Source organism: Lithobates pipiens, unplaced genomic scaffold (assembly GCF_037356315.1).
Source record: "Lithobates pipiens isolate NorthernLeopardFrog02 unplaced genomic scaffold, aLitPip1_a1.2 Scaffold_19, whole genome shotgun sequence".
In the NCBI taxonomy this organism is placed as follows: domain Eukaryota; kingdom Metazoa; phylum Chordata; class Amphibia; order Anura; family Ranidae; genus Lithobates; species Lithobates pipiens.
Genome location: NW_027507764.1, coordinates 574,253,540 through 574,267,064, shown reverse-complemented (window position 1 = coordinate 574,267,064; position 13,525 = coordinate 574,253,540). Strand labels below are relative to the sequence as shown.

Below are 13,525 nucleotides of genomic sequence, written 5' to 3'. Positions count from 1 at the left end.
TCTACACCTCAATTCCTCTCCTGAGAAGCACCACAGAATTGGGAGCGCCTCCCTACATATACTAAGTCCACAGCATATGGCTTCCATCACCAGGTCACATGACCTGCAAATGAGGGTCAAGGAGAACAAGGTGCTTCTGTTAGTATTTCAATCTCTTCCCAATGTCCCTCCTATAGTTCTGCCCTGCCAGGCCCGCTCCCCTCCCAAATAGCACTCATTCTTAGTCTTACACCATTACTTGTAAGGAGGATCCTGTACAGTCCTCCAAGGCCTTATGCTGCATACACATGACCGGACTTTGCGTCAGACTAGGTCCTACGGTCCTCCCAAAGAACTTTCAGAGGAGTTACGACTGACTTTCCGAACAAATGGACTTGGTAACACATGAACGGACTAAGTCTGGTCGAAAGTCTGTTTGTTTTGAATGTGATGACGTAAACGGACTAAACATAGCCAGTAGCCAATATCTGCCCTTGCGTTATATTTGGTCTGTTGGACTAGTACACAGACAAGCGGTTTTCCTGATTTCAGTCCGTCGGATAGATGTGAAACATGTTCTATTTCTAAGTCTGTCTGATTTTTTTTTTTTTTTAAACGACCGGACTAGCCCACACACGATCGGATTGTCCAACGGACTGATCCCGTCGGACCTAGTCTGTGGCATTAGGCATCCCTCTGCAAAGGGAGACAGGGAGACTACAGCTAATTCTCCCATGCCCTGTACCACCTCACTTGGGACTTAAGCCCTGCAAAGTGCCCTTTCGATCAGCATTGCAAGAGACTACATCTTGATGGCTCAGGGTTGTTTGGCTCCCATGATAAGGAAAGTGATGGTTGGCACTCAGGATGACAGCCAAAAAGTGATTTTCCTTGTATGTATGTAATATGTACAATGCAGCAAAAACAGTCTATGCATTTCGGACATTAGTACTTAGTCATGACTTTTACAGCATTGTACATATTTTTTCAATAAAGTCATCCTGAGTGCCGACCATCCTTTTCCTTATCTTAGTATGCTGGAGATGTCGGTAAAGGTCTAAGCACCGGCAGAGCTGTTATGTGGGAAGGCCTACACACCTGTTTTTCCTTGATGTTTGGCTCCCATGTCCTGTCTACCCTGGGCTCCACTCACTGCTGGAATTTATAAGGGCATTAAAGAGGAAGTAAACCCTGATGAGTTTACTTCCTCTTTGATTCTCTGCAAAGGTAAAGCATAATGGACTAATGTGCATCGCATAGTAGTCCATTATGTGTCACTTACCTGACACAGGAGCCAGCGAAGTCACCGATGTCCCCTGTAGTCCGGAGCGTCCATCTTCTCGGTGGGTCTCACTGCTCCTCCATTGTCATTCGGAGAAGCCGCGATGATGTCACTCCCACGCATGCGCACGGGAGCTGCCACTCGCGGCATATTGCCGTTGACAGCGGCGTGTCTTTCGGCAAATATCTCCTAAACCGTGTAGGTTTAGGAGATATTTCTTGGACCTACAGGTAAGCCTTAATCTAGGCTTACCTGTAGGTCAAAGTGGTTTGTAAGGGTTTACAACCACTTTAACCCCACCCATTACATCAATAGAGGAAGGATTTCTTTAAAAGGGGAGCTAACACCCAATTACAACTTTCCATTTACCATACTGTAATGGGAACAGAGCCATCTAGTGCCAGGCAAGCTAACTGCGTCTGCCAACAAGCTCCTGCACAGAGGTAAAGTGTCGCACTGGATTACTGCACAGATGTGAAAGAAATACACAAGGTACACCAACATTCAATGAAGAGTACACACAATGAATGGATTTAGACAATATTTGATCATCCCAGAGTTCAGTTTTAACTGTTGCATTTTCTAGACTTGGATGTTGTTTTGGCAAACCTGTCTCACTGACATCTATCTTGTCCGACTCCCTCACAGGGTGAACAGGGTGAGCGTGGCTTGGATGGAATTCCTGGACAAGTTGGCCCTAAGGTAACCATATCTTGTGCGATAAAACATGAAAGAAAATGGAAATTGTCTCCCCAATCCTGGTTATCACAAGTGTACACAGCAGAGCAGCTTAAAGCCCAACTTTTTTCTTTTGGTGCATTTTCACATTTCACTGCGCCCCGAGCCCACCCAGTTGTGTGACAATAGCAAATGAATATTATTCGCTATTGTCACACTAAAATTTCTTCCAGGCCAATCAGGAACCAGGTCTTGAGACCTGGTTCCTGATTGGCTGAAAGGAGAAGAGATCCTGTTGGCCAAGGAGGAAATGCACGGTCACCATGATGCAGGCGAAGCCGTACCGCCCGGAGGGAAGCACTATCAGTGCCATTGATGGGGTAAGTGCCGGGCTGGTAACCTGATGGACCGCCCAAGGGTTATGCGGGTGGGTGGCTGTCAGTACATTGTTTGCCCCCCCCCAAAAAAACACCAAAAAAAAACACCAGCCTCCATTGATATACTGTATTTAAAGTTCTGTGTAATATTGACAGTGTTATATACGTACCTTTAATAAATATAACTGTCTTTTCCAGGGCCAACATGGTGAGCAGGGACTCCCCGGTACCCATGGATGGAAGGTAACATTTGTCAGTCTTTGTTCTTATGCCCCATACACACACAGTTGGAAATTCCAATGGAAAAAGTCCGATCGGATTAAGTTGTCGGAAAATCCGATCGTGTGCGGGCTCTATCGGAAATTTTTCTGTCGGAATTTCCGACAGAAAAAGTCTGAGAGCAGGATCTAAAATTCAATCTTCACTTTTTCCGATCATGTGTAGAGAATTCCGAGGCACAAAGTGCCACGCATGCTCCGAAAAAATTTGGAGACCAAAGCTATTGGCGACTGGCCTCTACGTAGTCCCGTCGTACGTGTTTTTCGTCACCGCGTTCCGAACGATCGGATTTTCCGACAACTTTGTGCGACCGTGCGTATGCAAGACAAGTTTTGGGCAAAATCCGTTGGAAAAAAATCAGACGGATTTTGTGGTCGGAATGTCCAACTGTGTGAATGGGGCATTTATTTTTTCTCTATTTCTTGGGTCTAAGGAAGGATGACAGGGGGTGTCATCTTATCATCTTCTGATTGGCTCATTAAATAAAATCCACCTCCGAAATATGTACAGAAATATATATATATATATATATATATATATATATATATAATTCAAAGCCTTTTGTTATATTGGTTAAATATGTTAAAAATATACCTCTTGATCCTGCCAGAAATGCAGCTGTGTCCTGTGCAGTGTTACATAGTTAGGTTAAAAGAAGACACAGGTAAAAAAACATGTTATAGCTCCACTAATCAGCATAAAGTAACCAGAAATCTCCCCACTCTATAGTGTCCAGGTTGAACAAATTATCACATCTGAAACAAGTATATAAAGGGTTAATTCAGCTGGCTTGTTTAGTAGACCTAATGCAGCGCCTCAGCAGTTAGGAGTACCTGTGATAGCACAAAGAGACACAAGAGGGCGCAATCTAAGTGCAATAAGTTTGTCTTGATTAATAAGGGCAAAACAAGTGGCCACTCACATGTTGTTGAGTAAAAAGTGTCTGTAGAAAACACCAAAGCTGTCATCCACCGGACCGATCACGATGTGCTCAGGAGTATGAGCCAGAGGGAGAAGTAGATATGTGGCAGCAGGAAGGCGCCCTCAGCCAAGGCTTAGATTGCGCCCTCTTGTGTCGCTTTGTGAAAGGAGACACAACAGTCCATCTAGTTCAGGGGTCTCCAAACTTTTTTATGCAAAGGGCCACAGCTGTCAGTGGGAGAAGAAAACATCCTGCTGTCAGTGGGAAAGAATAGTGCCCCATTATTAGTATCAGTGGGAGGAATAGTGCCCCATCATTGGTATCAGTGGGAGGAATAGTGCCCCATCATTGGTATAAGTGGGAGGAATATTGCCCCATTATTGGTATAAGTGGGAGGAATAGTGCCCCATCATTGGTATCAGTGGGAGGAGTAGTGCCCCATCATTGGTATCAGTGGGAGGAGTAGTGCCCCATCATTGGTATCAGTGAGAGGAGTAGTGCCCCATCATTGGTATCAGTGGGATGAATAATGCCCCATCATTGGTATCAGTGAGAGGAGTAGTGCCCCATCATTGGTATTAGTGGAAAGAATGGTGCCCCATCATTGGTGTCAGTGGGAGGAATAGTGCCCCATCATTGGTATTAGTGGAAAGAATGGTGCCCCACCATTGGTGTCAGTGGGAGGAATAGCGCCCCATCTTTGGTATAAGTGGGAGGAATAGTGCCCCATCATTGGTGTCAGTGGGAGGAATAGTGCCCCATCTTTGGTATAAGTGGGAGGAATGTTGCCCCATTATTGGTATAAGTGGAAGGAATAGTGCCCCATCATTGGTATAAGTGGGAGGAATAGTGCCCCATCATTGGTATAAGTGGGAGGAGTAGTGCCCCATCATTGGTATAAGTGGGAGGAGTAGTGCCCCATCATTGGTATCAGTGGGATGAATAGCGCCCCATCATTGGTATTAGTGGAAAGAATAGTGCCCCATCATTGGTGTCAATGTGAGATATAGTGCCCCGCTGAATTTTATTTTTTGTTGTTGTTTTTAACCTATAGCACTTTGAGATCTTTTGAAGAAAAGGGGCACTATAAATAAAATGTATTATTAATAATAATAATAATAATAATAATAATATTATTGCTGGATAGAGAAGGAAGAGTTAGTTGACTGCACTGTTGTCCTTTAAAGTGCAACTTCTATACACTTGCATTTCATGTGTTTGCTACATGTCAATGTTGGCTTCAAAAGTAATCAGTACAGTTCATTGTCAAGGCTATTTACTGACATGTACACTATATACAGTATAGCTGTACGGTTGTCATGTTTTCAAGTTAGAGTACATCTAGTAGTAGTTCATCATCACATCCAACTAGACTTGTTCTGTAACTTTAACCACTTTCAGACCGGACCATTTTGCTGGTAAATGACCAGAGGTCTTTTTACACTTTGGCACTGCGCTGCTTTAACTGGTAATTGCGCGGTCATGCAATGTTGTACCCAAACAAAATTTGCGTCCTTTTCTTCCCACAAATAGAGCTTTCTTTTGATGGTATTTGATTGCCTCTGCGATTTTTATTTTTTGCGATATAAACGTAAAAAGACCGCAAATTTTGAAAAAAAATGATATTTTCTACTTTTTGTTATTAGAAAAATCCAATAAACTCAATTTTAGTCATACATTTAGGCCAAAATGTATTCAGCCACATGTCTTTGGTAAAAAAAAAGTCAATAATTGTATATTTATTGGTTTGCGCAAAAGTTGTCACATCTACAAACTAAGGTACGTTTTCTGGAATTTACGCAGCTTTTAGTTTACGACTGCCTATCTCATTTCTTGAGGTGCTAAAATGACAGGGCAGTACAAAACCCCCCCAAATGACCCCATTTTGGAAAGTAGACCCCCTAAGGAAATTGATAAGAGGCATGTTGAGCCCATTGAATATTTTATTTTTTTGCCTCAAGCGATTGAATAATGACAAAAAAAAAATTTTTTTTTTTTTTTTACACAAAGTTGTCACTAAATGATATATTGCTCACACATGCTATGGGCGTATGTGAAATGACACCCCAAAATAAATTCTGCTGCTTCTCCTGAGTACGGGGATACCACATATGTGGGACTTTTTGGGAGCCTAGCCGCGTACAGGGCCCCGAAAACCAAGCACCGCCTTCAGGCTTTCTAAGGGCGTAAATTTTTGATTTCACGCCTCACTACCTATTACAGTTTTGAAGGCCATAAAATGCCAAGATGGCACAAAACCCCCACAAATGACCCCATTTTAGAAAGTAGACACCCCAAGCTATTTGCTGAGAGGCATGTTGAGTCCATGGAATATTTTATATTTTGCCACAAGTTGCGGGAAAATTACAAACTTTTTTTTTTTTTTTTTTTTTTCACAAAGTTGTCACTAAATGATATATTGCTCATGCATGCCATGGGCATATGTGAAATGACACCCCAAAATAAATTCTGCTGCTTCTCCTGAGTACGGGGATACCACATATGTGGGACTTTTTGGGAGCCTAGCCGCGTACGGGGCCCCGAAAACCAAGCACCGCCTTCAGGCTTTCTAAGGGCGTAATTTTTTGAGTTCACTTCTCACTACCTATTACAGTTTTGAAGGCCATAAAATGCCAAGATGGCACAAAACCCCCACAAATGACCCCATTTTAGAAAGTAGACACCCCAAGCTATTTGCTGAGAGGCATGTTGAGTCCATGGAATATTTTATATTTTGCCACAAGTTGCGGGAAAATTACAAACTTTTTTTTTTTTTCACAAAGTTGTCACTAAATGATATATTGCTCACGCATGCCATGGGCATATGTGAAATGACACCCCAAAATAAATTCTGCTGCTTCTCCTGAGTACGGGGATACCACATATGTGGGACTTTTTGGGAGCCTAGCCGCGTACGGGGCCCCAAAAACCAAGCACCGCCTTCAGGCTTTCTAAGGGCGTTACAGTTTTGAAGGCCATAAAATGCCAAGATGGCACAAACCCCCCCCCCCAAATGACCCCATTTTAGAAAGTAGACACCCCTAAATTTAGGGGTACACTAGTGAGACTAGGTAATAAATGGCGGGTGCCCTGAAACTATAAAAAAATAACTAACCAACCAGCGTCACCTGTAACAGTTATATGGTGATCACTGGTGAAAGGGTTAACTAGGGGGCAATCAGGGGGCTTTATGCGGTAGTATATGGGGGTCCCTGGCGCTATAAAAAGCTGCGGCGAACCTAAATACCTACCTGCCTAACTAGCGTCACCTGTGACACTAATACAGCGATCAGAAAAACGATCGCTTATTAGGCTGGGTTCACACTGGAGCGATGCGGGAACGCCACGAATGCGCGGCGGGTTCCCGCATCGCATGCCTCCCGGCGGCAGTTCACACTGCCCTATGCGAACTGCTGGGAGTGTCAGTGAAATGTTAATGACACCCCCAGATCAGTTCGCATATCGCAGTGCGATCTGCAAACTTGGATCGCATGGTGTGAACACCCATGCGATCCGATTCTGCTGCGGACCAAAAAAAGGGTCCCGTGCGAGTTTGCGGCGGGTGCGGCGGGTGCGACACGAATTCAGCCATACTATCTGTATAGCTGAACTCGAATCGCACAGAGATCGGATGTGATTTGCACTGCAGTGCGGTGCGAATCACATCCGTTCTCATAAACCGCTGCAATGTGAACCCAGCCTTAGTGACACTGGCGACGGGGGGTGATCACGGGGTTAAACCTTTATTGGGGGGGTTAGGGGGGTACCTTAGAACTAAAGGGGGCTAACCCTAACTGCCCTAACAGTTATTAGTCACAAATGACACCTGCCGGGTGATCAGGGGGTTAAACCTTTATTAGGTAATAAATGGCGGGTGCCCTGAAACTATAAAAAAATAACTAACCAACCAGCGTCACCTGTAACAGTTATATGGTGATCACTGGTGAAAGGGTTAACTAGGGGGCAATCAGGGGGCTTTATGCGGTAGTATATGAGGGTCCCTAGCGCTATAAAAAGCTGCGGCGAACCTAAATACCTACCTGCCTAACTAGCGTCACCTGTGACACTAATACGGCGATCAGAAAAATGATCGCTTATTAGGCTGGGTTCACACTGGAGCGATGCGGAAACGCCGCAAATCCGCGGCGGGTTCCCGCATCGCATGCCTCCCGGCGGCAGTTCACACTGCCCTATGCGAACTGCTGGGAGTGTCAGTGAAATGTTACTGACACCCCCAGATCAGTTCGCATATCGCAGTGCGATCTGCAAACTCGGATCGCATGGTGTGAACACCCATGCGATCCGATTCTGCTGCGGGCCAAAAAAAGGGTCCCGTGCGAATTTGCGGCGGGTGCGGCGGGTGTGGCGGGTGCGGCGGGTGCGGCGAATGGCTGAACTCGAATCGCACAGAGATCGGATGTGATTTGCACTGCAGTGCGGTGCGAATCACATTCGTTCTCATAAACCGCTGCAATGTGAACCCAGCCTTAGTGACACTGGCGACGGGGGGTGATCACGGGGTTAAACCTTTATTGGGGGGGTTAGGGGGGTACATTAGAACTAAAGGGGGCTAACCCTAACTGCCCTAACAGTTATTACAGTCACAAATGACACCAATGCAAAAAAAAAAAAAAAAAAAAAAAAAATGACATTGGTGTCACTGTGACTGGGGGGGCAGGGGTAATTGGGGGGGTGATCGGGGGGTAAAGGGGGGGTGTGAGTGTGCCTGGCATGTTCTACTGTGTGTGGGATGTGTTGGTGCAACTCACTGATCCGCTCTCCTCCGTGTCGGAACGAAAAATACCGACACGGAGGAGAGAATACATCACTTCCTCTCCTGTGTTTACATTACAGGAGAGGAAGTGATGTCACCGGGGATTTCCATTCGTCGGGAGCGATCGCGAGGGGGTGGCCATGAATGAATGGCCGTCCCCTCGTCCGGGATCGCTCCCGAACGAAAACCGACCGCCGCAGGCACCGGGCGGGGGCCCGATCGGGCCCCCGACCCGCGGGAGGCAAATCACGTACATGTACGTGCTTATGCCTGCCCGTGCCATTCTGCCGACGTACATCGGCGTGAGGCGGTCGGCAAGTGGTTAAAGATGCTTCATAGCTTATCCAAGCCACATCTTAAGAATTAAAGACTTCTGAACTCAAGAAGTGGCTTGGAGAAGCTGCGAAATGTCTTCAGCCTATTACCAGACAAGTCCTTATTAATGTGACTCACTACCGGTACTACTAGTTTGACCCCTTGTTTTTTTTCAGAATTAAAGATTTACGGTTTGTTGGTTTGTGAATGGGATGGGTCCTTCAGTTTTGCCTACAAAACAGAACTTTCTAAAATGTTCATGATGTTGAGATCATTTTTCCTGAATTATCATTTTTTAGGGAGACGTTGGCCCTCCGGGATTGGCTGGTGCAGCTGGCTTGAAAGGCGAAAAGGGAGACATGGTAAGAATTTAAAGGACACCATCACTAATGCAACAATATTACAGCTTACAGTATGTGTTATGTGCAGGGATTTTTTCTCAGAGAAATGAAACTATTTCCCCTTTCCGAGTCACCCCTTTTCTCTGAACCCTACCCACCTCCAAGCACCATCCCTTGGTTCCTCTCTCTACCTACCTCCAAGCACCACCCTTTGGTTCCTGCCCCTACACAATTCCAAGCACCATCCCTTGGTTCCTCACCCTACCCACTTTTAAGCACCATCCCTTGGTTCCTCATCCTACCCACCTCCAAGCACCATTCTTTGGTTCCTCTCTCTACCCACCTCCAAGCACCATCCCTTGGTTCCTCTCCCTACCCACCTCCAAGCACCATCACTTGGTTCCTAACCCTACCAACCTCCAAGTACCCCTCTTTTGTAGAAAAAAGAACCAAGTATAATTTTGTGGTGCTATGCAATTTGGTAGCCAGCAACAATAGGTCCCCCTTCCATGAACCATAGACCTTCCTGTAACAAATTACCCCCAAGCAACGATAAGTCCCCCCCAGCAACAACAGACCCTCCTGAAACAAAATGCCTCCACCCGAGAAACAATAGGCCCCCTTCCAGCAATAATAGACCCTCCTGCAACAAAATATGCCACAAGAAACAATAGATTCCAACTCCAATAACAAAAGATCCTTCTGCAACAAAATACCCCCTGAGCAACAATAGATTCCAACTCCAACTACAATAGACCCTCCTGCAAAAAAATACCCCCAAGCAAAAATATCCCCCTACAACAAGGATAGGCCCTCCTTCAACAAAATAACCCCCACCCGAGAAACAATAGGTCCCCCTCCAGAAATAATGGACCCTCCTGCAACAATAAATCTCTCAACAACAATAAACACCCATTAGCAACAATAGATCTCCCAGCAGTCAGCATCAGTAGATCTTCCAGCAGCTGGTAACAATAGACAACCCCCAGTATCCCTCCATCCCTCACAATTGAACCATCCTTGCCATTCCCCAGAAACAATAGATCTGAGTGGTGGCAAAAGAACCCCCAATAGCCCGTAACAATAGACCTTCCAGCACACGCCGACACATACAGCCAGTGCTGAAGGTACCGTTCCCCTGAATTCCTGCAGAACAAAGCCCTTGGTTATGTGAAAGAAACTACTTATACTTCTGTGAAGGTTCTCATGTGTACAGGTCATGGCATCACCTGTGGTAGTTGGCCACATTAACTGGACTTGTTCTGTAGAGTTGAAGATGTTTCACCGGTTATCCAAGTGGTGGCCTTGGTTCTGAACTAGAACTGTGGGAACCCCTTGGATTAATAGTGAAACATCTTCATAAGAACAAATCCAATAGATCAAGGATCTGCAATTAGCGGACCTCCAGCTGTTGGAAAACTACAAGTCCCATCATGCCTCTGCCTCTGGGTTTCATGCTTGTGGCTGTCAGAGTCTTGCTATGCCTCATGGGATTTGTAGTTCTGCAACAGCTGGAGGTCCGCTAATTGTATATCCCTGCAATAGATAATCATACCAACAAGTATGCCCACTGCTACTAACTTGTGAGCAAGGTGCATCATGGTGTGGCGGGCAGTGGACACACAGAGATGGTGTTAGGCAATACATTTATGTTGTAGAGAAGTCACAATGCAACTTTTCTGTACAGAATTTTTTTCTTTTCTTTTCTTAGTTTTTTGCAACATGTCTGTTTTGCTTTTCTTGCCTTTATAATGTCTTTTTTTTTTTTTTTTTAATTAAGGGTGAAAAAGGAAATATTGGCTCTTCAGGGCTGAAAGGTGAAAGAGGAGATAAGGTATGTTTTATATATATATATATTATTTTTCAAACACCTTTGCCACCTAAAGGTATTCTTGGTTGATGTGGTTTGCATGCCAGCATATGCTCTAGAACAGATCTCAGGTCTCCAAACTTTTCAAACAAAGGGCCAGATTATTGTCCTTCAGACTTGAGGAGGGCCGGATTGTGGTCAGCAGGGGCAGAAAATGTCATGGGCCTGGCATGATTGAGAATAAATATGGCCTTAGGGTTGGTGGTCAATAGGAGTATTGTCCCTATTAGTAAGAGGAATAGGATCCCATCACTGGTATCGGTGGAAGAAATAGTGCCCCATTGTTGGTGTCAGTGGGAGGAAAAGTGCTCCAAGGGCCGGATAAAGGCTAGCAAAGGGCCAAATCGGGCTGCAGTTTGGAGATCCCTGCTCTAGAAGTACAGAGCTCCAGTAACTGATGTTTATTGGGGCTGATTTCTGAACAATAGCTTTACCTTCAGACTGTGTATCTTGGTTGAAACTTCAATACAACTAACATTGTTGTGGGGATAAAAAGGTAAATATTTCAATGTGCCTACAGAGCTCAAGATCAGAGTATCTCTAAGGCCGCGTACACACGGGCGGACTGTTCGCCCAACTTTGTCCGCTGAACAGTGTTTCAGCGGACAGTCCGCTCGTGTGTGGGCTTCAGCGGACAGTTTCAGCGGACAGTCTGACGAACAAAGTTTTTCGGAATTTCTGTAAGACTGTCCGCTGAAACTTGGTTTGAGCGGACAGTCCGCTCGTGTGTAGGCTTGTTCGGCAAACTAAGTCTCGCGCATGCTCAGAAAGAATTTACAGGGCGAAGGTTGCATTGCAGTGTATCGGACGTCGAATTTCTCGTCCCGTCGTACGTGCCGTTCACGTCATCGCGCAAGTTTTCAGCGGACTGTTCATTCGTCGTGTGTGGTCAAGTCCGTTCATGCTAATTTTGAACGGACTGTTTGTCAAACTGTTTGACGAACCTAGTTGGGCGGACAGTCCGCCCGTGTGTACGCGGCCTTAGGAATACATCTCTTATTGTCTCCATCTAAAGCCCCATACACACTATCAGATTTTCTGCAGTTTTTTTCCTTCAGGTTTACCAAAACCATGTAGTGCGAGGGCCTGCCTGGTTGCATAGACATTGAAACTTCTAAGGTTTGACCTCCTATTATATGGTTTTGGTAAATCTGAAGGAAAACACCAGCAGAAAATCTGATAGTGTGTATGGGGCTTAAGAATATAGTTGTGGAACAAAAAAAATAGGTTGCATTCCCTACCTCACTCCCAGTCTTGGTGTAGGAGGTCAAAGTAGTCAAAGTAAATGTTGGTATCTTAAGGTGGTGCATTCAAAACAGGACCACTGACCATGAGCAGTAATGGCCCAGCTTAACCACTTAAGCCCCGGACCATTTTGCAGCTAAAGGACAAAGCCCCTTTCTGCGATTCGGCACTGCGTCGATTTAACTGACAATTGCGCGGTCGTGCGGCGTTGCTCCCAAACAAAATTGGCGTCCTTTTTTCCCCCACAAATAGAGCTTTCTTTTGGTTGTATTTGATCACCTCTGCGTTTTTTTTTTTTGCGCTATAAACAAAAATAGAGCGTCAATTTTGAAAAAAATTAAATATTTTTTACTTTTTGCTATAATAAATATCCCCCAAAATATCTAAAAAAACATTTTTTCCCCTCAGTTTAGGCCGATACGTATTCTTCTACATATTTTTGGTAAAAAAAAATCGCAATAAGCGTTTATTGATTGGTTTGCGCAAAAGTTATAGTGTCTACAAAATAAGGGATAGTTTTATGGCATTTTTATTAATAATTTTTTTTTTACTAGTAATGGCGGCGATCAGCGATTTTTATTGTGACTGCGACATTATGGCGGACACATCGGACACTTTTGACACGTTTTTGGGACCATTGGCATTAATACAGCGATCAGTGCGATTAAAAATGCATTGATTACTGTAAAAATGTCACTGGCAGTGAAGGGGTTAACACTAGGGGGCAGTATAGGGGTTAAGTGTGACCTAATGTGTGTTTTTTTTACCTGCAGGGGGCGTGACTTGGCGCGTGATGTCACTGATTATCTTTCCCTATGACAGGGAACAGACTATCAGTGACAGGCTCACTAGGAAGCACGGGGAGAGGTTTGTTTACACTTACCTCTCCCCGTTCTTCAGCTCTGTGACCCGATCGCGGGACACCGGTGGCGATTGGTTCCGCGGGTCCCGTGGCCAGGGTCACAGAGCTCAGGACCGGATCGCGAGTGCACCGGAGGCGGCGCGCACGCGACCCATGGCTGGGCTCTTAAAGGGCAACTTACCTGTACGTGCTTGTGCCCAGCTGTGCCATTCTGCCGACGTATATCCGCGTGAGGCGGTCCTTAAGTGGTTAAAATGACCCCATCAGCACATGGTCACATTTACTCAACTGTAAGGCCCCATTCACACCTCAGAATTTTGTAGCTCGAAGCTCCAAAACGCTGGAGTAGAAAAAAAATCTATTATTCTCAAATGCATTGAAACTTTCAAATAAGCCCCCTGGCTCTGGTGAGGCATCTCTCAACAAGAAGATCTCCCTCGATAAGTACCTAGATTTATCTCAATAGTATACATATACAGAAATGATACCAAACCAAAAGGTAAAAAATTTCCAAGATTCTTTTAATTGTTCATAATTAGATCACATAAATCCAACATATCTTGGAGGCAACAGCACTCAGGGTGTAGAAAAATTAAAGGAG

The 13,525-nt window shown here is 45.1% G+C and overlaps 2 protein-coding genes across 2 annotated transcripts in view; both read left to right on the top strand.

Moving 5' to 3' along the window:
* The window catches only part of LOC143998112 (collagen alpha-1(XXII) chain-like), a 393,374-nt gene extending 388,785 nt beyond the window's left edge, over window positions 1-4,589 (top strand). The window contains exons 28-30 of the mRNA XM_077493857.1: window positions 1,910-1,963; window positions 2,515-2,559; window positions 4,572-4,589. Of these exons, the coding sequence (XP_077349983.1) occupies window positions 1,910-1,963; window positions 2,515-2,559; window positions 4,572-4,589 (117 nt within the window). The remainder of the gene's footprint in view (window positions 1-1,909; window positions 1,964-2,514; window positions 2,560-4,571) is intronic.
* A 4,249-nt stretch (window positions 4,590-8,838) lies between these two features.
* Window positions 8,839-13,525, top strand: part of LOC143997657 (uncharacterized) — a 230,127-nt gene continuing 225,440 nt past the window's right edge. Inside the window, exons 1-2 of the mRNA XM_077493378.1 lie at window positions 8,839-8,968; window positions 10,728-10,781. Of these exons, the coding sequence (XP_077349504.1) occupies window positions 8,966-8,968; window positions 10,728-10,781 (57 nt within the window). The 5' untranslated portion in view covers window positions 8,839-8,965. The remainder of the gene's footprint in view (window positions 8,969-10,727; window positions 10,782-13,525) is intronic.